The sequence below is a fragment of the Leopardus geoffroyi genome, chromosome C1 (genome assembly GCF_018350155.1).
Source record: "Leopardus geoffroyi isolate Oge1 chromosome C1, O.geoffroyi_Oge1_pat1.0, whole genome shotgun sequence".
In the NCBI taxonomy this organism is placed as follows: domain Eukaryota; kingdom Metazoa; phylum Chordata; class Mammalia; order Carnivora; family Felidae; genus Leopardus; species Leopardus geoffroyi.
Genome location: NC_059328.1, coordinates 65,229,069 through 65,254,213, shown reverse-complemented (window position 1 = coordinate 65,254,213; position 25,145 = coordinate 65,229,069). Strand labels below are relative to the sequence as shown.

Here is a 25,145-nt window from a genome sequence, read left to right as displayed (position 1 = left end):
TACACACACACACACACACACACACACACACATATACACATCATATGTATATATGTGTAGTGTATATATGTATACATATATATACACATATGACGTGTATGTGTGTGTGTGTATACACACACACACATATAAAACGGAGAATTACTCGGCAATCAAAAAGCATGAAATCTTGCCATTTGCAACAACAAGAATGGAACTAGAAGGTATTATGCTAGACGAAATAAGTCAGAGAAAGACAAATATCATATGACTTCACTCATATGAGGAATTTAAGATACAAAAGAGATGAACATAAGGGAAAGGAAGCAAAAAGAATATAAAAACAAGGAGGAGGACAAAACATAAGAGACTCAAATACAGAGAACAAACTGAGGCTTGCTGAAGGGGCTGTGGGTGGGGGGATGGGCTAAATAGGTAAGGGTCATTAAGGAAGACACTTGGGATGAGCACTGGGTGTTATACATAGGGGATGAATCACTGGAATCTACTCCTGAAATCATTATTGCACTATATACTAATTTGGATGTAAATTAAAAAATAATAAAATTTTAAAAAAACAGTGAGAAAAGGATATATTATTCATTGAATGGTGCTGAGGCAACTAGTTATCCAAATGTTAAAAAAAAAAAGTAATAACATAGATTTAAATTGGGGTACCTGGATGACTCTGTCAGTTGAGCCTCTGACTTCAGCTCTGGTAATAATCTCAGGGTTTGTGAGTTCAAGCCCTGCATTGGGCTCTCTGCTGCCAGCAGAGCCCTCTTCTGATCCTCTGTTTCCCTCTCTCTGCCCCTCTCCCAGTCATGTTCTCTAGCTCTCTCTTTCTCTCCCTCTATCAAAAATAAATATTTTTTAAAAAATCAGCTCCTAGCAGATTAAACACCTAAATATAAAAAGCAAAGCTTCAGAGAACTTCTCTGGAGAAGACTGTAGAATAGATCCTAGGCTCACTTCCTCCCACAAATACACCTAGATAACACCCACATCAATGTAAGTAACCCAGAAAATGACCACACACTAGCAGAACAGACTCTCCATAGCTAAATGTAGAGAAAAGGCCACTCCAAAGACAGGAGTAGGGCAGAGACATGGTCAGGAGCCAAACGGACCCAAAAATTGTATGTGGGAGGGACACAGCAGGTGCAAATAGGGGAGAGGAGCAGACCCCCACCGCAGGTACCTCGGGCACTGGAAAGATGAATCTCCAACACGTTTGGCTTTGAAAACCAGAGGGACCTAACTTCATGGGTTCTTACAATCAGTGGGGCTCCACACCTGGAACTGGAGCATAGGAAACTGAGTCTCCACTCTTACAGAGTCCACAAAAAATAGTCCTGATGAGATACAGCATAGAAGCAGCAATGTGGGGGGGAAAAAAAGCCACAGCAATGTGAAAAACACCTGGGGTGTACAGGTGGTTTTTGTTTTGTTTTGTTTTGTTTTGTTTTGTTTTGTTTTGTTTTTTACTAATTTGAGGGCATGTGCTGGAGAGGCAGGAATCTTTGGGAGACTTCTCCAAGAATAAAGAGTTGGCAGGTATCATTTCCCTCCCCTGCCCCACAGCCTAGATACAAAGATGCTGTGCCTAACACAGCCTGAACAAGCTCTACCTAGCTTGCTAACAGTGTGACCCGGCCAACACTCATCTGCAGATCCACCCCTCCAGTGCTGCTAGCCTGAACAGTTTTCTCTGCACCTCCAGGTTCCCTCCCAAGCAGACCTGCACAAACCTTGCTAACACCCCATCCCCACCCCTGCATTCTCCTGCGAACCTACCCCCTATAATGGCCCTTGGCCAGAGTCTATCCAAAGTGGTGCCAAAAGCCTGCCAGTGTGCAAGCAGCCCAGAAAGGGGCCAGCACACTCCTGCCTTGGAAGAGGACAAGATAACAACACACACCAGTCTAACTGCCATCCCAGCTGGGGACAGACACAGGGTCTGACTGCAGGTCCCACCTAACAACAAAAGCTTTTCAGCACACAACACAGGGAAAGCACCCTGCAATTTGGTGCTACTGCATCTCTGGCAAAAGCCTGGTCTGACCCAACTCAAGGGCAAAGTGGCCACAGACTGGCCCACTAGCAACACAGGAACCAAGCCCTGCCTATGACAGGTAAAGAGAGTCACTTCAGACAACTGGACTGAAGGCAAAAGTGGCCTAGGCACAATAGCAGGGTACATGAAACACACATAAGAGACACCACTGAAGCACCAGGCTCTGGTGAACAGGAGACATTGCACTGCAGGGCATTACAGGGCATCTTCATGAAGCCACTACTTTTAACAGTAGGAAACAAAGCTGACTTTCTTAACACATAGAGACAGACACAGAGAGTTAGACAAAATGAGGAGACAGAGGAATATGTCCCAAATGAAAGAAAAGGACAAAGTCACAGCAAATGAGTTAAATGAAACAGAGATAAGTAATACACCTGATAGGGAATTTAAAGTAATGGTCATAAAGATATTCACTGGACTTGAGAAAGAGTGGAGGACCTCATTGAGACCCTAAACAAAGAAAAAGAAAACATTAAAAAAACCCCAAAGATGAAGAACTCAATAACTGAAATTAAAAATATACTACATGGGGGGCTTCTGGGGAGCTCAGTTGATTGCGCATCTAACTTTGGCTCAGGTCATGATCTCACAGTCCGTGGGTTCAAGCCCCGCATCAGGCTCTGCGCTGACAGCTCAGAGCCTGGAGCCTGCTTCAGATTCTGTCTCCCTGTCTCTCTGCCCCTCCCCCACTTGCACTCTGTTTCTCTCTCAAAAATAAAAACATAAAAAAATTTTCTTTTAAATATACTACATGGAATAAAGAATAGACTACAGGAAGCAGAAGAATGGATCAGCAACCTGGAAGATAGAAGAATGGAAAACCATCAAACTGAACAAAAGAGAGAAAAAAACAATAAAAAATGAAAGTAAACTAAGGGAACTAAGAGACATCATCAAATGTAATAATATCTGCATTATAGGGATCCCAGAAGGAGAAGAGAGCAAAAAAGGGGAGAGAAAATTTATCTGAAGAAATAATAGCTGAAAACTTCTGGAATCTGGAAAAGGAAGCAGACATCCAGATCCAAGAGGCAGAGGCCCACACCAAGACACATGGTAATTAAAATGGCAAAAGGTAGAGATAAAGAGAGAATTTTTAAAGTAGCAAGATAGGGGTGCCTGGGTGGCTCAGTCGGCTGAGCATCCAGCTTCAGCTCAGGTCATGATCTCGCGGTTTGTGACTTCGAGCCCCGCGTCGGGCTCTGTGCTGACAGCTCAGAGCCTGGAGCCTGTTTCGGATTCTGTGTCTCCCTCTTTCTCTGCTCCTCCCCTGTTCATGCTCTGTCTCTGTCTCTGTCTCTGTCTCTGTCTCTCTCTCTGTCTCAAAAATAAATAAATAAACATTAAAAAAAATAAATAAATAAAGTAGCAAGAGAAAATAAAAGTTATACAAAGCAACTCCATACAGCTAGCAGCTAATTATTCATCAAAAACTTTGCAGGAGGAGTCAATACTATCCAAAGCAATCTACATATTCAATGCAATCCCTATCAAAATACCACCAACATTCTTCACAGAGCTAGAACAAAAATCCTAAAATTTGTATGGAACCAGAAAAGACCTCAAATAGCCAAAGCAATTTGAAAAAGAAAACCAAAGCAAGAGGCATCACAATCCCGGACTTCAAGCTATACTACAAAGTTGTAATCATCAAGACAGTATGGTACTGGCACAAGAACAGACACTCAGATCAATGGAACAGAATAGAAAACCCAGAAATGAACCCACAAACGTATGGCCAACTAATCTTTGACAAAGCAGGAAAGAATATCCAATGGAATAAAGACAGTCTCTTCAGCAAGTGGTGCTGGGAAAACTGGACAATGACATGCAGAAGAATGAACCTGGACCACTTTCTTACACCATATACAAAAATAAGCTCAAAATGGATGAAAGACCTAAATGTAAGACAGGAAGCCATCAAAATCCTTGAGGAGAAAGCAGGCAAAAACCTCTTTGACCTTTGCCACAGCAACTTCTTCCTCAACACGTCTCCAGAGGCAAGGGAAACAAAAGCAAAAATGAACTATTGGGACCTCATCAAAATAAAAAGCTTCTGCACAGCAAAGGAAACAATCAGCAAAACTAAAAAGCAACTGACAGAATGGGAGAAGATATTTACAAACGACATATCAGATAAAGGGTTTGTATCCAAAATCTATAAAGAACTTCTCAAACTCAACACCCAAAAAACAAATAACCAGTGAAGAAATGGGCAAAAGACAGAAATAGACACTTCTCCAAAGAAGACATCCAGATGGCTAACTGACACATGAAAAAAAATGCTCAACCTCACTCATCATCAGGGAAATATAAATCAAAACCACACCTGTCAGAATGGCTAACATTAACAACTCAGGCAACAACAGATGTTGGCGAGGATGCGAGGGAAGAGGATCTCTTTTGTGTTGTTGGTGGCAATGCAAACTGGTGCAGCCACTTGAAAACAGTGTAGAGGTTTCTCAAAAAAACTAAAAATAGAACTACTCTACAACCCAGCAATTGCACTACTAGGTATTTATCCAAGGGATACAAGTGTGCTATTTCGAAGGGACACATGCACCCCAATGTTTATAGCAGCACTATCAACAATAGCCAAAGTATGGAAAGAGCCCAAATGTCCATCGACGGATGAATGGATAAAGAAGATGTGGTATATATATATATATATATATATATATATATATATATATATATACACACACACACACACACACACACACACACACATACACACACACACAATGGAGTATTACTCGGCAATCAAAAAGAATGAAATCTTACCATTTGCAACTACGTGGATGGAACTGGAGGGTATTATGCTAAGTGAAATTAGTCAGAGAAAGACAAATAACATGACTTCACTCATATGAGGACTTTAAGAGACAAAACAGATGAACATAAGGGTAGGGAAGCAAAAAGAATACAAAAACAGGGAGGGGGACAAAACATAAGAGACTCATAAATATGGAGAACAAACTGAGGGTTACTGGATGGGTTATGTGTGGGCGGATGGGCTAAATGGGTAAGGGGCACTAAGGAATCTACTCCTGAAATCATTGTTTCACTATATGCTAACTAATTTGGATATAAATTAAAAAGAAAAAATTAAAAAAAAAACTTTGCAGGAGGGACTGCCATGTTTTGTATTCAAAATGATGAATGAAAAAATCTGTAGCCAAGAATACTCTATGCAGAAAGGCTATCATTCATAATAGGAGAGATAAAGAATTTCCCAGAAAAAACAAAAGTTAAGGGAATCCATGACCACTAAACCAGACCTACAAGAAATGTTAAAGGGGGCTTCTTGAGTGGAAAGAAAAGACCATGAGCAGGAGTAAGAAAAGTAGAAATCACAAAAGCAGTAAAATTAAGTATATCTATAAAAATCAGTCAAGAGATTCACAAAATAAAAGGATGTAAAGTATGACACCACATATCTAGAATGTTGGGGGACAGGAGTAAAAAATGTGTTCAAACAAAAGTGATTATCAACCTAATACAGACTGCTATATGCATGTAACCACATGCACACAGTAACCACAAATCAAAAGCCAGTAAAATATATGCAAAAAAAAAAAAAAAAAGAGAAAAGAATCCTAGTGTATCACTAAATAAAACCAGAAAACCATGAGAGAAAAGAGTAAGAGAGAAAGGAACAGAGAAGACCTGCAAAAACAACCATAAAACAAGTAACAAAATGGCAGTAAGTACATACCTATCAATAATTACTTTGCATGTAAATGGACTAAATACTCCAATCAAGAGATGTAGTATGACAATAGATAAAAAAGTAAGACCCATCTATATGCTGCCTACAAGAGACTCATTTCACACCTAAAGACACATGCAGATATTCCATGCTCATAGACTGGAAGAACAAATATTGTTAACAATGTCCACACTACCCAAAGCAATCTACAGATTTAATGCAATCCCTATCAAAATACCAACATTTTTCACAGGCTAGAACAAACAATCCTAAAATTTGTATGGAACCACAAAAGACCCCAAATATCCAAAGCAATCTTGAAAAAAGAAGAACAAAACTGGAGGTAACAATCTCCAATTTCAAACTTTGCTACAAAGCTATCCTAATCAAGAGTATGGTGCTGGCACAAAAATAGACACATAGATCAACAAAAACAGAAGAGAAAACCCAATAGTAAATGCACAATTATATGGCCAATTAATATTTGACAAAGCAGGAAAAAATATCCAATGAGAAAAAGACAGTTTCTTTAACAAATGGTGTTCAGAAAACTGGACAGCTATATGCAAAAGAATGAAACCAGACCACCTTCTTACACCATTCACAAAAATAAACTCAAATGGATTAAGCACTTAAATGTGAAGCCTGAAACCATAAAAATCCTAGAAGAGAGCACAGGCAATAAATTCTGTGACATTGGCCATAGCAACACTGTTCTAGATATGCCTCATGAGGCAAGGGAAACAAAAGCAAAAATAAACTATTGGGACTACATCAAAATAAAAAACTTGTGCACAGCAAAAAGCAAAACAAACAAACAAAAAAACAATCAACAGGGGCGCCTGGGTGGCGCAGTCGGTTGAGAGTCCGACTTCAGCCAGGTCGCGATCTCGCAGTCCGTGAGTTCGAGCCCCGCGTCGGGCTCTGGGCTGATGGCTCGGAGCCTGGAGCCTGTTTCCGATTCTGTGTCTCCCTCTCTCTCTGCACCTCCCCCGTTCATGCTCTGTCTCTCTCTGTCCCAAAAATAAATAAACGTTGAAAAAAAAAAAAAATTAAAAAAAAACAAAAAAAACAATCAACAAAACCAAAAAACTAAAACAACCTATTGAGTGGTATAAGATATTTGCAAATAGCATATATGATAAAGGGTTAGTATCGATAATATAGAAGGAACTTATACAACTCAACACCAAAAAACACAATCCAATTAAAGATGGGCAGAAGACATGAACAAACATTTCTCCAAAGAAGACAGCCAGATGGACAACAGACACATGAAAAGATGCTCAACATCATTCATCATCAGGGAAATGAAAATCAAAGCCACAATGAGATATCACCTCTCACCTGTCAGAATGACTAAAATAAAAAACAGAAGAAGCGACACGTGTTGGCGAGGATGTGGAGAAAAAGGATCCCTTGTGCTCTGTTGGTGGAAATGCAAACTGGTGCGGCCACTGTGGAAAACAGTGTGGAAGTTCCTCAAAAAATTAAAAATAGAATTACCATATGATCCAGTAATTCCACCAATAGGTATTTACCCAAAGAATATGAAAACACTAATTCGAAAAGATATATGCACCCCTATATTTAGTGCAATATTATTTACAATAGCCAAATTATGGAAGCAGCCCAACTGTCTACTGATAGAGGAATCGATAAAGAAGAGGTAGTTTATATACAATGGAATATTAGTGAACCATAAAAAATGAAATCTTGCTATTTGCAACAACATGGATGGATCTAGAGACTATAATGCTAGATAAGTCAGACAGACAAATACATACGATTTCACTCATGTGTGGAATTTAAGAAACATACAAAGAAAAGAGACAAACCAAAAAACACACTCTTAGCTACAGAAAACAAACTAATGGTTACCAGAGGGAAGGGGGGAGGGAGAACAGGTGAAATAGGTGAAGGGGATTAACAGTACACTTATCATAATGAACAATGAATCATGTACAGAATTGCTGAATCACTATATTGTATGCCTGAAACTAATATAACACTGTATATTAAAAATGTTTTTTAAATCAAAACTTTAAAACTTGCCAAAGAAAATACAAAACGATTATCTTTGTATCTTCTAAACAATACACAAAAAGTGCAAGTTGTAATGGAAAGATTGATAAATGTGGTAAAATTAATTAATGAAGACCTCTTAAACAGAAATGCACATGAGAATCATCTACTGAACTATGAAATATGAATGTATTTCACAATCCTAACCCCAAAGTTTCAAATTCAGCAGATGTGGAGCAAGGCCTAGGAATGGGCCTTGCTTAGGCTAATTTATTGGGCCTAGGCCAATCCATGTTGTTGAAAAGTACAAAAGGGATTCTGATGAACATTTTGTTAAGACCCTTAGACCACTGACTATACTACAGTGAAGCCACAGTATCAGCATTGAAAAGAACAGAATTAAATACTCCATCTGCCCACAAGGAGGTTATGGTCTAAAATCAGAGACTGGATACATACATAAATAATTATAATTTACTGTCAGAAGTAACCAATTCCACAAAGAAAACCATTAAACCTCCCACAACTTCATATTTCATATGGGACTCCCACTCCATTCTCCAGGAAGAAGCTATACTGGTTTTACACTTTACGTTGCTCCTTTCACCTCTTTATTTCTTTCTGATGGGTAGAGTAACCTAGCTAATGCTGAGAACCTGAGTGCTATTAAACAGAAGAAAATGAGATAAAGTCATTGTTCATTGCATGGCCCTTGGTGTGCAGTCATGTTAGTTCTTTCTCAAGTCTTCTAGAGAAAGGTGTAGGTCTGCAAACCCATCACTTTGGTGCTGGATCTCACTCTCCTGAACTGGACAGAGTTGGCAGGGATTATAAGGCAGGCAAATCCTTATGCAACTGGCTAAGTGTGCTAGGCATTTTCTTTGCATTCACAGCTCTTCTCCAGAGAGTTTCTTTTAAGGTTTTATTTAATTTTGAGAGAAAGTGTGCAAGCAGAGAGGGGCAAAGTGAGAGGGGGAAAGAGGATCCAAAGCGGGCTCCATGCTGACAGCAGAGAGACTGATGTAGAGCTCAAACTCATGAACCATGAGATCATGACCTGAGCCGAAGTTGGACACTCAATCGACTGAGCCACCCAGGCACCCTCCAGACAATTTTTTGAGGTGAAGTGAGGACAGTGCAGGAAGCTTCACCACATTTTCCAATCCAGACATTAGCAATAAAAGTTCTAAATAAAGTTAATACTATTGTATAATCAACATCAGGTTCTTTTTGTGTTCTCAATTTATTCAGAAATCAGAGAGACTGATAAGTCTTTACATGGTACCACTAAGAACAACATATGCTATTATCATGGAACAGAGAAAGGTATGAGGGGTTTCCCCTGGTTGGAAAAGCAGAGAAAAATACACAGAGGAAGTAGTTTTGAACAAAGCTGTGTTCTAGAGGCAGAAAAAAATGCTTCAGAGCATGTTGAACCATGCAAAGGAACAGTATCAGAAGAAAAATGCAAAAAGAAAAACAAAAATTTACTAAAAACCTGGAGTTGATTATACAACTAAAATCTTAGAGAAGAATTTCAGTTCTGGAAGAGACTTTGTTCACTTTGGCTAGAATATACGGGAGAAAGTAAGATAAACAGGTCAGAAAGCTGAGAACCTGCAAGTGACAAGATGGAAGTTTTGCACCAAGAAGATAACTCTAGAAACAAGGTGTATATGTACCAAAGTGGGGAGAGAGACTGGAGGAAGGAACCCAATTAGGAGAATATTAAATCCAAGCAAAACATGGGGCGCCTGGGTGGCTCAGTCAGTTAAGCGTCCGACTTCGGCTCAGGTCATGTCTCGTGGTCCGTGAGTTTCAGCCCTGTATTGGGCTCTGTGATGACAGCTCAGAGCCTGAAGCCTGTTTTGGATTCTGTGTCTGCCTCTCTCTCTGCCCCTCCCCTGTTCATGCTCTGTCTCTCTCTGTCTCAAAAATAAATAAACGTTAAAAAAAAAATTTTTTTTTAATCCAAGCAAAACAATTATTTTAATGTTTATTTATTTGAGAGAGCAAGAATGTGAGTGAGGGAGGGGCAGAGAGAGGGAGACTCAACCTGAAGCAGGCTCCAGGCTCTGAGCAGTCAGCGCAGAGCCCGATGCAGGGCTCTAACCCATGAACGGTGAGATCATAACCTGAGCCAAAGTTGGACGCTTAACTGACTGAGCCACCCAGGTACCCCCAAATCCAAGCAAAATTTAATGAGGGTGCACAGAAAAGAGAATGAATGAGAGCTATATTATGGAGTCAGAATCAAGAGAATTTGCTAAATAATTGTATATGCTAGCAAAAAGAATATCCATTACCACTTTTTGTTTTTCTCCTATCCATATGTCAAGATCAGGAATCAAAGAAACCTAGTAATCTTAGCTATATCTAGAATAAATAGTTTTGCAAAGTATTTGTCCTTCAGGATGGCATTTTCTTTTCTAACACAGAGACAAAGTATATTTATAAAGAGTATCTTCTTTACTTTCTAAAATAAATAATTTTAAACATGATAAATACCTTGTTTCAGGAAATGCAAATTTAAGTTACCACTATAACATGAGAAAAACCAAATTAATTCCCCAAAACAATGAATGTTGCCTGGAGAATATGACTGAAAAATATCATTGTAAAACAAGTTAGGAACATGTGACACCAATCTACCTGTAACCATGCAACTTTAATATAATCTTTGGTCTCATAAAAATGCTAGACTATAACTAGAATATGAACAGATAACAAGCATTTACAATGTGCCTATGCTAAAATGATAATACATGTTATCATTAACATGTTAAGAGAGGCAAACCAGAAAACAGGCTCTTAACTATAGAGAACAAACTGAGGGTTACTGGAGGAGAGGTGGACAACGGGACGTTAAATGGGTGATGGGTTAAGGAGGGCACTTGTTGTGATGAGCACTGGGTATTACAATGTAAGTGATGAATCACTAAATTCTACACCTGAAACTAGTATTACACTGTATGTTAGCTGGAATTTAAATAAGACTTGAAAAGGAAGAAAAAATAAATACAATGATACATGTGATCTCACTTAATCTTCACAATTCTATGAAGTTGATCCTAATGTAGACCTTCATCTTACAGATGAAGAAGCTGAGTCTAAGAAAGGTCAAGGCTTGCTTACGTTTCTTAGCTAGTAAGAGTGCTAGAGCCAGGATCTGAACCCACGTCTGCTTAACTCCGAAGACTATGCTCTTAAACCATTAAACTATACTGTCTAAAATTGAAATCATATTGGCGTTTTTTGGTTGAACTTTCAAAAATTACAATAACTAAATTATAATTTAACAATTCTCTAAAAAAACTGTATATAAGCATAACATTTACAGATGCTGTTAGCTAGAACTTGTACACTAATGGAAATTTACACTAATGTTATTTCAGGTCTGTGCATCATCTTCATGCTCTTACTCTGAGTTACAGTAGCAGGTGTATACAAAACATGCCAGAAAAAAATGTGGTGACCTAAATTTAACTTCCAGTGTGAGGAGCAGCACAGAATGGCATTTATGAGTCACTGGCTTTTAATATGTAGATATAATATGCTGCCCTCTAGTGATTTCAATACCTTGCATTTACTGAGACTGAAGAGCCTCAATAAGGAAGAAGGAAAACATTTTTTTATTATTAGAGAATTCAAATCTTCATTTTATTTTATTTTTTATTTTTTAATGTTTATTTATTATCAAGAGGCAGACACAGAGCATGAGAGGAGCAGAGACAGGAGGAGACACAGAATCTGAAGCAGGCTCCAGGATCCAGTTGTCAGCACAGAGCCTAACGTGGGGCTTGAACTCATGAACCGAGAGATCATGACCTGAGCCAAAGTCAGACGCTTAACTGACTGAGCCACCCAGGCTCCTCTCAAATCTTCATTTTATAGTAGGAATAACTGAACAAATAACTATTGTTTAAGCCCTAAATAAACTTTTGATGTGTAAGAGTACATATAGAAATAGAGTTGACCCTTAAACAATGTAAAGGTTAGGGGTGCTAACCCCCCAACACAGTAAAAAAATCTGCATATAACTTTTGACTCCCCCAAAACTTAACTACTAATAGCACACTGTGGACCAGAAACCTTACAGATAATATGAACAGTTGATTAACACACGTTTTGTATGTCATATGTATTATATACTGCATTTTTACAATAAAGCTAGAGAAAAGAAAATGTTATTTAAAAAATCGTAAGGAAAATAATATACATTTACAGTACAGTGCTGTACTTATTGAAAAATATCTGTGTATAAGTGAAGCTGTGTTGTTCAAGGTCAACTGTACATCCAATAATGATTTACCAATTCAGAATGGTTAAGGAAATACCAGTACAGAACACAGGAAAAGATGAATTAGAGAATAAGGAGTGATTACATTTTATGCAAGGAATTCATGCCTTAAAACCTTGCCTAATCCAAAGTTATTTTCCTAATCCAAATATAAAAGGGGTTGAAGTAGACAACTACTGTGCTGTATTTCTTTTTTCAAGCATAGGTTTAAAGCACAGTAAATGATTACAATTAAAACAGTTTTTAAGAGTGCTTTTAGGGTGCCTGGGTGACTCAGTCAGTGGCAACCAACTCCTGATTTCGGTTTAGGTCATGATTCTCACTCACGGGATTGAGCCCTGCATCAGTCTCTGCACTGAGTGTGGAGCCTGCCTGGGATTTTCTCTTTCCCTCTCTTTCTGCCCCTTCCTCACTCATGCTCTCTCTCTCTCTCTCTCTCTCTCTCTCTCAAGTAAACTTTAAAGAAAAAAAATGCTTTTAAAACATTTGCAGTATTTGTAAGAAAAATTTTTGCATCACTATTTCCTCCCAAATATCAAAAGTATTTCCTATTATAACACAAATGACAGCTTGGCTTAGAAGTACATTAGTGGTTGTGATGTCAGACCAGGTTGTCAGAAGTTTTTAATTTTTTTAAAAAAAGTGCTTTTGCTATTAATTCTGCTCTTTTATTTTTTTCAGCATTAGTGCCAAATTTCCAGCATGCTCAGTACTAAATTAACAGCAAGAATATCATCAGTTTCAGTATTTCTAAAATTTAATAACCACTTGGGTGACAATATTACAAAATATAAAAATGACTAAATTTAACAATAGCAGTAAAAATAACATCAGAATTACTAAAACCACTTGCAGAAGTTTTCATAGTGTGGTTCATAGGATGGTTCACAGAACATGTACAAATGACACTCAATATTTCTAGTTACCAGCTGAGGTGGCACCACCTAGAGCAAACAGTTTAAAATTCACCAGGCCCACAGCTTTGTAACTAAGTGATTCATGATTAATTTTTTTAAAGTTTTTGGGATTTGCATTACTTGAAATTTTTAGTATAAAGTGATATTTTGCTAATTCAAACTAATTCAAACTCATGAAAACTTACTTAAAATTAGCTTAACAAGAACCATACTGTATTTTTAACAGCTTTACTGAAGTATAATTTACATACCATAAAATTTCCTCCTTTTAAATGTACAATTCAATGAGTTTTAGTAAATGAGTTATTGACTTGTACAGCCATTACCATAATCCAGTATTAGAATCATACTCTACATGGGGTGCCTGGAAGGCTCAGGTGGTTAAGCGTCCAACTTCAACTCAGGTCAGGATCTCCCGGTTTGTGGGTTCAAGCCCCGCATTAGGTTCCATGCTGACAGCTCAGAGCCTGGAGCCTGCTTCAGATTCTGTGTCTCCCTTTCTCTCCGCCCCTCCCCAACTTATGCTGTGTCTCCGTCTCTCTCTCAAAAATAAATAAATGTCAAAAAAAATTTTTTTAAAAGAATCATACTATACATTTATTAAACTGTTACCAACCTCACCTATGTAAAGTAACCAAATAACTCATAATACCAACAACTCAAAAGGTTTTTGGATCTGCTATTTTTAAAAAAGACAACAGATTTAATCTACTTTCAATAAACACAAAATTACCTACAGGAAAAATGCTAAGACTATTTTATTTTATTTTATTTATTTATTTTTTTTTCCAACGTTTATTTATTTTTGGGACAGAGAGAGACAGAGCATGAAGGGGGGAGGGTCAGAGAGAGAGGGAGACACAGAATCGGAAACAGGCTCCAGGCTCTGAGCCATCAGCCCAGAGCCCGACGCGGGGCTTGAACTCACAGACCGCGAGATTGTGACCTGGCTGAAGTCGGATGCCCAATCGACTGCGCCACCCAGGCGCCCCTAGACTATTTTAAACATACTGAAAGAATCATGCTGAGGAGGATTTAAACCGTCCTCATAATCTTGTCCACAACATTAACCTGGCAGACTACTATAGATAGTACCTATGTAAAATTAAGCAGAGTCCCTGTTTATGTTTTGAACTCCAAATTAGTGAAATGAGTTTTGCTGAGGTTCTACTATAGTTAATAAAAACCTGACACGTGTGACTTCTAAAATGAAGATGATTTGCAAGTGATTATAAAACCAATCAGGGGCGGCTGGGTGGCTCAGTCGGTTGAGCGGCCGACTTCGGCTCAGGTCACGATCTCGCGGTCCGTGAGTTCGAGACCCGCGTCGGGCCCCTGTGCTGACAACTCAGAGCCCGGAGCCTGTTTCAGATTCTGTGTCTCCCTCTCTCTGACTCTCCCCCGTTCATCCTCTGTCTCTCTCTGTCTCAAAAACAAATAAACGTTAAAAAAAAAATTAAAAAAAAAAAACAATCATAAATACTTGATAGCAAATATTCACCTACAAAATAGCTCAGTATCTGCAATATTTCTCAAAAAAAATGAATTGATATCAGCCTCTTTTAAAAAAATTTTTTTACATTTTCCTAAACTACCGGTTAAGTATATAAGTACACATTCATTTTGGCATGATATATAACAAAGTATTCTATAATCTTTTAGTGATCAACATGAAAAAAATGAGAATGAAGAATCAGTTGAACCTATAGCTGGTTGAACTACCAAGTGTCTTAAGTGACCTAAGACAACTTGGAAGTATCTGTCCCAGATCTCTGACTTTGTCTTTGTCCACTTTAAGATATGATATTGACAAAATAGTATATATGTAGTCCAAATTCCAGGCATAGAGCTCCGAAAACTCTTAGGATTTCCCAAGTGATGGAGGTGAGAGAAGTGTCTTTGTTATCCATAATAAGTTCCTTTCAACCATACCAGAATTTATGCTAATGAATGACTCTTGGAGGTGGGGGATGGTTGCAAGGGAACCAACCATATAAGTAAAAGATTGGAACTTTCAGCTCCAAACCAGATCCCTGAGGGGAGAAGAGGTGAGGATCACATTAGTCACCAATGGCTGATGATCTAATCAACTGTGCCTACAAAACTAAACTAGGGTCCAGAGAGCTGCCAAGTTAGTGAACACATCGAGGTGTGGAGGCTTGTGCACCTGGAGAGGGCATAAAAGCTCTATGCCTATTCCTCATATCTTGCCCTATGTATCTCTTTCATTTGATTGTTCCTGAGTTATACCTTTTATAATAAACTGATGAGAGTAAAGTGTCTCCCTAAGTTCTGTGAGCTGTTCTAACAAACTGTCAAGCTTAAAAGAGGGAATTGTGGGAACTCCTGATTCCAGAGATATGGGAAATGTGGAATTGTGACTGGCATGTGAGTGGAAGGCAGTCTGGTGAGGCAGAGACCTTCATCTGTGGGGTCTGTGTAAACTGGGAAGTTAGTGTCAGAACTGAATTAGACTGTAGGACATCTAGTTGGTATCTACAGAGAATTGGAGAATTGCTTGATATTGAAAACAACGCATCTGGTGTCAGAAGTGTTCTGAGTGTTCTAAGCTTTCCTTGAAACGTTTTTTGTTAATGCTTTCAACAAGAGCACCAGTGACCAACTAGACCAAACTGACAACACTAGAGACTGACAGCTGAAAGGGATACCAAATCAAAATCTAAACTATGAAGGCATGAAAACAGACACTCAGATCAATGGAACAGAATAGAGAACCCAGGAATGGACCCACAAACGTATGGCCAACTAATCCTTGACAAAGCAGGAAAGAATATCCAATGGAATAAAGACAGTCTCTTCAGCAAGTGGTGCTGGGAAAACTGGACAGCGACATGCAAAAGAATGAACCTGGACCACTTTCTTACACCATCACAAAAATAAACTCAAAATGGATGAAAGGCCTAAATATAAGACAGGAAGCCATCAAAATCCTAGAGAGAAAGCAGGCAAAAACCTCTTTGACCTTTGCCACAGCAACTTCTTACTCAACATGTCTCCGGAGGCAAGGGGAACAAAAGCAAAATGAACTATTGGGACTTCATCAAAATAAAAAGCTTCTGCACAGTGGAGGAAACAATCAGCAAAACTAAAAGGCAACTGACAGAATGGGGGAAGATATTTACAAACGACATATCAGATAAAGGGTTTGTATCCAAATCCTATAAAGACTTCTCAAACTCAACACCCAAAAAACAAATAACCTAGTGAAGAAATGGGCAAAAGACAGGAATAGACACTTCTCCAAAGAAGGCATCCAGATGGCCAACCGACACATGAAAAAAATGCTCAACATCACTCATCATCAGGGAAATGCAACTCAAAACCACAATGAGATATCAGCTCACACCTGTCAGAATGGCTAACATTAACAACTCAGGCAACAACAGATGTTGGTGAGGATGCAGAGAAAGAGGATCTCTTTTGCACTGCTGGTGGGAATGCAAACTGATGCAGCCACTTTGGAAAACAGTATGGAGCTTCCTCAAAAAATTAAAGATAGAACTACCCTACGACCCAGCAACTGCACTACTAAGTATTTATCCAAAGGATACAGGTATGCTATTTCAAAGGGGCACATGCATCCCAGTGTTTATAGTAGCACTATCAACAATAGCCAAAGTATGGAAAGAGCCCAAATGTCCACTGATGGATGAATGGATAAAGAAGATGCGGTACACACACACACACACACACACACACACACACACAAAGGGAGTATTACTCGGCAATCAAAAAGAATGAAATCCTGCCATTTGTAACTACTTCAATGGAACTTGAGAGTATTATACTAAGTGAAATTAGTCAGAGAAAGACAAAGATCATATGACTTCATTCATATGGGAACTTTAAGATACAAAACAGATGAACATAAGGGAAGCAAAAATAATATAAAAACAGGGAGGGGAACATAAGAAACTCTTAAATATGGAGAACAGAGGGTCACTGGAGGGGTTGTGGGAGCGGTGATGAGCTAAATGAGTAAGGGGCATTAAAGAATCTACTCCTGAAATCATTGTTGTACTATATGCTAACTAACTTGGATATAAATTAAAAAGTAAATGAAATTAAAAAAAATAAACTAGGGGCGCCTGGGTGGCGCAGTCGGTTAAGCGTCCGACTTCAGCCAGGTCACAATCTCGCGGTCCGTGAGTTCAAGCCCCGCGTCAGGCTCTGGGCTGATGGCTCAGAGCCTGGAGCCTGTTTCCAATTCTGTGTCTCCCTCTGTCTCTGCCCCTCCCCCGTTCATGCTCTGTCTCTCTCTGTCCCAAAAATAAATAAACGTTGAAAAAAAAAAATTAAAAAAAAAAAATTAAAAATAAATAAATAAATAAATAAAATAAACTATGTTAACAATTCAGAATGATGATTCAGAAGTGACAATTTAGTAAGAATAATAAATACAACATCTAAAACTTGTATCCAGAAAAACAACTGCACAGGAACAAATGAGGGAAGATACGGTTTACCAATAATAAATCTAACAATAATAAAGAAAAACTTAAAAGTTTTAGTAACTGTAAGTTCAACACTAGCAGTGTTAGAAAAGCTAATGTAGTCCTTGGGCTCTGTGATTATAATGTCCAGAATTTTTTAATGTTTATTTGTTTTTGATAGCATGAATGGAGGAGGGGCAGAGAGCGAGGAGGGGCAGAGAGCAAGGAGGGGAGAGAGGATCTGAACTGGCCTCTGTGCTGACAGCAGCAAGCCAGATATAGGGCTTGAACTCACGAACCATGAGATTATGACCTGAGCCAAAGTTGGACAGTCAACCAACTGAGGCACCTAGGAGCCCCTAATGTCCAGAATTTCTACTTCAAGATGTAGAGCATAGGCATTTACTTCTCCTTTTTCCCAAAGGCCCATTGAAAGTGACTTAAAAAAAAAATTTTTTTTTAATGAGGAAAATTATAGCATCACTGGAAAACATGAAAAGGGTATCGGTGGACAAGAAATTTTAATGACTACCTTGAAATTAGCAAATACAGGATCAGGCAGGTGGAATAAGAACAACAACAAAAACCCCACAGCCTTGCTGAGTGTCCCAGAGAGGGTCCAAATTCCGAGCCAATAAACACTGTTACCCTGTACCTAGCACTTTTATTGTATTATTTCATTTAATGCTCATAATTATTTTGAAAATAGGTATTATATGCCCATTTTTCAGATAAGAGAGCTGACATTTAGACAAGTTATATAATCACACAGCTAATCAATGGTGAAGCCACGACTTGAATCCAGTTAGTGTGAATCTGGAGTCTGCTTTCATTTATTACGCAGATACAGGCCAAAGGGTAATCCATTACAGTAATCATTAAAGCACTACACTAAATCCCGCTGGTACTGGGGTGCCTGGCTGGCTCAGCTGGAAGACCAGGCAACTCTTCAGCTCAGAGTTGTGAGTTCAAGACTCACGTCAGGTGTAGAGATCACTAACAAAAATAAATAAATAAAACTTTAAATTCATCTGGCACTATTTCCATCAGGTAAGAAGGGTAGCTCTCTTCTTTTGTTCTTGAATTAAACCTTGATAACTTCCTTCTACAAAATGAGTGGAATCTGTCTAGAGTGCCTAAAAGCGCCTGAGAGAGGAGTAAAGAAAGACACAAGAGTTAATGTCAGATCCCCACACAGATTTGGAAGAAGGAAAAATGTTTTAAGGAAAGGAAGATCCACAGTAAATAAATATCACAAGAAATGCTTCCTTACTTTGGCAGCTGTGGGGTTCCAGGCTCCCTGCTCCAAGATTACATTTCCCAGAGTGAACTTTGCCAGTAGGCACGCTCTGCTCACAGAGTTCACAGTCAACCATCCTATTCAAGGAAGGTATCTGTCTTATAAATTGGTGAGGCAATCTCGCATGGTGGTTCAGAACATGAATTCTAAAGTTAGCCTGCCTGGCTCCAAATCTTGGCTTTCCCATGCAACTCTAGGGAAGTTACTCAGTATCTCCTTCCCTCTCTTTCCCCATCTGAAAAATGAGGATGATAACTGTATTTATCTTATGAAAGTTTTTGTGACGATTAAGTAAGATAACTTTCACTCAGTGTAGTGCTTCTCTTATGTAAGTGCTCAGCAAAGGGCTTGGCACATGGTAACCTGCAAGCAATGGTGTGTGTTAGTTATAAAATACAGGGGACAAAGGGGAAAGGAGATAAATTAGATGATGACTGAGAAATCTTCCAACCTTGAAAATCTATCAAATTCTTAAGAGAAAAAAATTTTAATTTCATCAAATAAGACAAAGCAAGTTCCAGAACAGTGAAGTATTCACTGACGCTAGATCAATACTTGGTTTAAATTCACTACTGAACCTCTGAAGGCATCTATTAACCTCTTTATTTATGACTACTAGCTATAAGTTGCCTCCCAATATAAATTAAATGTGCAAAATGAATTTGGATTTAGAAAATGAGGAGAGGGGCGCCTGGGTGGCGCAGTCGGTTAAGCGTCCGACTTCAGCCAGGTCACGATCTCGCGGTCCGTGAGTTCGAGCCCCGCGTCGGGCTCTGGGCTGATGGCTCAGAGCCTGGAGCCTGTTTCCAATTCTGTGTCTCCCTCTCTCTCTGCCCCTCCCCCGTTCATGCTCTGTCTCTCTCTGTCCCAAAAATAAATAAATGTTGGGAAAAAAAAATTAAAAAAAAAAAAAAAAAAAAAGAAAATGAGGAGAGCTAACTGACTTCTAAGCAATTTTGATTAATATCAATGAACAGATATAACAGAGCTACTCCCCTACCAGAATCTTGACCATAGATTGAGCTCTTTCATCCAGAAGTTCAAAAACAGAAATTAGCAATAATAGAACAATATCTAAAAAACTGCCAAGAAGGAAGATAATAATACAGCATCATGTCAACTGGAATCTCCAGTGCAATAACAGGCCAAAGCACTGCATGGCTGCAGGGAAAAGCCAGTCAGCTTAGAAGCCTGTGACAGCCCAGGATGGGAACCTCTTATTCCAAACGTAAGCTAATCAAATTTTATGATTTAGGGGCACCTGGGTGGCTCAGTCGGTTAAGCGTCCAACTTCAGCTCAGGTCATGATCTCACGGTCCGTGAGTTCAAGCCCCGCATCCGGCTCTGTGCTGACCGCTCAGAGCCTAGAGCCTGTTTCGGATTCTGTGTCTCCCTCTCTCTCTGACCCTCCCCCGTTCATGCTCTGTTTCTGTCTCAAAAATAAATAAATGTTAAAAAAATTTAAAAAAAAATTTTATGATTTAATTATGGGTCTCCTCTAGAAATCCTACCCATTTAGAGTTCCAAATTAATAACAATTTACTCAGAAACAACTTACAGTTAGGTCCCAGAAATTAAGTGATTTGCCTAGGGAACTTCTTATCTAGAAGTAATGTGTATCCAAAGCAGACCTTCTGGGCCAGTGCTAAGAAATCTTTATAACCTGATAAACTAGGAAATCAGAGATGGACTTTGCCAACCACCATGGTCAGTAGAAAAAGAAACTTTAGGCATGCCAAATCTGAGATGCACATTAAATTGTAACAAGTGCAAGAACTACACACCTACATGATCCTTACCATGAGCCGGGAAAATGCAGGTAGATAATTAGAACAGTGAGGATAAAGCCTCCATTCCCAGAATAAGACATTAAGCCTTGGGGCCCTTTTCCTCTCCTCTCCTTATAATTTTTTCCTACTCCTTTTTCTCTATGGTCATCCTTGCCACATAACCACCCTCCAATCTTTTCCAGTTGTTCCACTCCTGCTGTTACACTTGAATTCTTTTAAAATTCCTTCTCTCTGTTCTTTCTACAATGTCATTTTAGTAAGTTACAAAAGGAACTGTATAGAAAGAAACAAATATAAAAAGAAGGCTTTGGCAAATTCTATTTGTTGACATGAATACTGTCTACTTTTTCCTGGCCTGTAACTTCTACATGTCAAAACATTATGCCCATGATAAGAGCAGAGCAACTGTTAAAAAATACTCAAGTCTAATGAATAATTTTAGTGACAATATAGAATGAAAGAGCAAAGAACAAAATTAATACAAAGAGGCCTCATATAACATTATGACATATACACAGCAATTCTTTTTAAGTTTTTTTGTTTTTTTTTAGTAATCTCTACACCTAACAAGGGGCTCGAACTCATGACCTCAAGATCAAGAGTCACACACTCCTCCAACTGAGCCAGCCAGGTACCCCTAAACAGTAATTCTTAATTCTAATACAAATAAAATCTTTTACCTAAATTCAAAATACATAGATACCTAAGTATTTCAAAATGCAGCCACTTTTAGTATATTATGTTCAGAAAAAAATGTGGAAAAACTTAACACTTAACTATTCTTTTATTAAAAAAAAAATTTTTTAATGTTTACTTATTTTTGAGAGAGAGAAAAAGAGACAGAGCGCAAGTGGGGGAGGGGCAGAGAGAGAGGGAGACACAGAATTGGAAGCAGGCTGCAGCCTCTGAACTATCAGCACAAAACCTGACACAGGGCTCAAACTCATGAACTGCGAGATCATGACCTGAGCTGAAGTTGGACGCTTAGCCAACTGAGCCACCCAGGCACCCCACTCCTTAACTATTTTTATTCCTTATAAAAATATAACAATTCTCCTCAAATTAAAAAAAAAATTATTTTTGCCAAAAAGAGATGCAATATAATCTTGTCTTACTTCATTCTTTGGAGCATTTACAGAATTTAAGGAAGAAATTTTAATTATTCTTTCCTTTGAAGATTTCACTCAAAAAGTCTTTCCAAGTTTTTTTCTCTTTAAAATAGGAAACAAGGGGGGGGGGCGCCTGGGTGGCTCAGTCAAGCGTCCGACTTTGGCTCAGGTCATGATCTCAAAGTTCATGAGTTCAAGCTCCACATTGGGCTGATAGCTCAGAGCCTGGAGCCTGCTTCGGAGACACAGAATCTCTCTCAAAAATAAACTCTCTCTCTCTCTCTCTCAAAAATACACATTAAAAAATAGATTTTAAAGGGGCGCCTGGGTGGCTCAGTCGGTTAAGCGTCTGACTTCAGCTCAGGTCACGATCTCACGGTCCGTGAGTTCGAGCCCCGCATCGGTCTCTGGGCTGATGGCTCAGAGCCTGGAGCCTGCTTCGGATTCTGTGTCTCCCTCTCTCTCTGCCCCTCCCCCACTCTCTCTCTCTCTCTCAAACATTAAAAAAAGATTTTTAAATGGAGTCCAATAAATAGAATTACTTAAAATATTTTAAATGTATGCCATGAGCTACATGCACACTTTCGAGCCATGTCTCTGTCCCATTTTTATATTTCTGTTTATTTTCTTCCTCTCTCCAACACTTGAACTGGGATTCTTCCACTTAGAATGTAATTTCAGGGTCACTCAGATGCTTGAGTGTTGGTTTAGCATCCAACTCTTGGTTTCAGCTCTGCTCATGATTTCACGGTTTGTGGGATTGAGCTCCATGTGGGGCTTTGTGCTGAGCGTGGAGCCTGCTTGGGATTCTCTCTGTCCCTCACTGCCCCTTCCCTGCTTGCATGCACAAGCACATGCTCTCTCTCTCAAAATAAATAAACATTAAAAAAAAAAAAAAAGAATGTAATTTTAAAACAAAGTCACAATCCTACCTACACACTCGAAATCATATCTTATGGGCATTAAGTTCACTAGAAAAATAAAACTGAAAGAAAAATCAGGAAATATGATAGAACATTTTCTGTTGACTATTTTCCAAAAAATATGTAACCATATCATATTAATACACTTAAATGATTCTAAGAATTTTTTTTTTTTATTTTATTTTAATGTTTATTTATTTTTGAGACAGAGAGAGATGGAGCATGAACAGGGGAGGGTCAGAGAGAGAGGGAGACACAGAATCCGAAACAGGCTCCGGGCTCTGAGCTGTCAGCACAGAGCCCGACACGGGGCCCAAACCCACGGACCGCAAGATCACGACCCAGGCCGAAGTCGGACGCTCAACCGACTGAGCCACCGAGGCGCCCCAATGATTCTAAGAATATTAAAGAAGAAATTCACACGATTCCTAAAAAACCATATAAAATGTCCATCTTACCGATATCATTAACAAGGGAATTAGAATCAGATGCCCCCAGGGTAGCTTCGAACTCCTCTTGGAGACGGTATGCTCTTTGCAGGAGAGCTTCAAGTTTATGGATAAATTCAGTACTAATAATATCCTACAAGGAGAAGAAAAGTACACACAGCAAATATTAGATTCTAATGTTAAGATTCTCAATACCTTCCACTCTTAAATGAAAGACAGAGAAAGTGTGGGATATGAGGAAAGTCCATTGGGTGGTGACAGCACTGGATTCTGGCTGTGCCTTTGGCCAAGTCACCCCAGTTCTCAGGGATTCAGCTTCTCTACCTATAAACTTAAGGAGTGGGATTCGACCAGGGGTTCTCAAAGTAAGATCTCTGACCAGCAGTATCAGTTATCATGTAGGAAGTTGTTAGAAATGCAAATTCTCAGGCCCCACCCCAGCCACTGAATTAGAAACTCAAGTCTGTTTTAATAAGCCTTTCAGATGACTCTAATGCATGCTGAAATTTGAGACTCACTAGCTGACATGATTGGTAAATATCAGTCCAGCTCTAATTCTGTGCGACCTTTATGAATATAATGGCACTTAATTAAAACGAGGCTTTAAAAAATCCCTTTAGAAGTCACAGTAATTCTATATATTCTTTTTTTTTTTTTTAATTCTATATATTCTTAGAAAATCAGGGAACTTGATTATGAATTGCAAATTTGGGATTTAATAACTAACTGAACAGAAAAAGCCCAACAAGACATACCCCTCCACACATACACTCTTAGTCCCAAGGGAGAAAACAAACCCAATGTATTAAATGCCACAAAAAAGAGGCACCTGGGTGGCTCAGTTAGTTAAGCGCCCAACTTCAGCTCAGGTCATGAACTCGCGGTTCGTGGGTTCGAGCCCCACATCGGTCTCTGTGCTGACAGCTCAGAGCCTGGAGCCTGTTTCAGATTCTGTGTCTCCCTCTCTCTCTGCCCCTCCCCCACTCATGCTCTGTTTCTCTGTCTCAAAAATAAATAAACATAAAAAAAATTCAAATGCCACAAAAAGCAAGTAAAATGAATCAACATTAAACATTGTTCAATTCTTCCAATATTATAAAGGCCACTCTCAGGAGAATCACCCTTACATCTACACTTTCTTCAGCAATGGCATCTCCTGCACCCAATTTAATGGAACTACAAGCTTCATCTTCAGCCTGTCTATTTCGAAAGGTGAGAGCCTGCTCCCATCGACGTAGCGCCTCTTCAAACAATTCCATACCTATGAATTAAGAACAGAATGATTGTAAACAAAAAAAATCAATGCCAAAATAAAATCATTTGGGGCTGAAATCTTTTTCATATGGTTATCAACAATGGCATAGTCTGACTGTAATTTTGGCACTAAAGAATAATCTTATGCTCACCTGATTTCATAGCAGAATTTTATTTTATTCTATTTTATTTTATATAATTGATTTTATATAATTGATTTTATATAATTATTTTATTTTTAAGTAGGCTTCACTCTGAGCATGGAATCCAATGCAAGGCTCAAGTTCATGACTCTGAGATCAAGACCTGAGCTGAGATCAAGAGTTGGACACTTAATCGACTGAGCCACACAGGAGCCCCTTCATAGCAGAATTTTAATTTCTCAATATATTCTAGGCCTATGGTGCTAGCCAACCAAAAATCAGAGAGAAATGACCAATATGTTTTCTTTTATTTAAAGTAACTCAAATATATACAATGCTTGGGATTTTTCTAGAATAGTATCATGCGTTCACCAAAAGTCCAACAATGACTAATTTTTACATTCACACAACTATCCTTCAAAATATCCACCTAAATTAAAAAGTAGGTAAATAGAAGACAGTAGTTGTTAAGCTATCAGGTTTATAAGAGGTTGTCAGAAAGAGAGAATAAAACTAAGAAGAAATAGCATACTAAGTCTAGAATAAAGTTTTGCTGTGTCAATTTGGATAAATACAGTAATTGCTGAATCAGTTAAAAATCTACAAGACCACTGCAAGAACCAAACAAGGGTTACAGTCTAAGTAGAAATTCATATCCCCTCAGCTATACACAGCTTTTGTGGGAAAAAAGGTATGCGCTTCTTTTTCTC

The 25,145-nt window shown here is 38.7% G+C and overlaps 1 protein-coding gene across 2 annotated transcripts in view; it reads right to left on the bottom strand.

Moving 5' to 3' along the window:
* Positions 1–25,145, bottom strand: part of MIGA1 (mitoguardin 1) — a 106,196-nt gene that overhangs the window by 49,997 nt on the left and 31,054 nt on the right. Inside the window, exons 6-7 of one of the 2 annotated variants that reach the window (XM_045477920.1) lie at positions 24,166–24,299; positions 23,048–23,171 (exon numbers count right to left, since the gene is read on the bottom strand). The exons of the other annotated variant lie outside the window; for it this stretch is intronic. Coding sequence (XP_045333876.1) covers positions 23,048–23,171; positions 24,166–24,299 — 258 coding nt within the window. The remainder of the gene's footprint in view (positions 1–23,047; positions 23,172–24,165; positions 24,300–25,145) is intronic. 2 annotated transcript variants of the gene reach the window in all.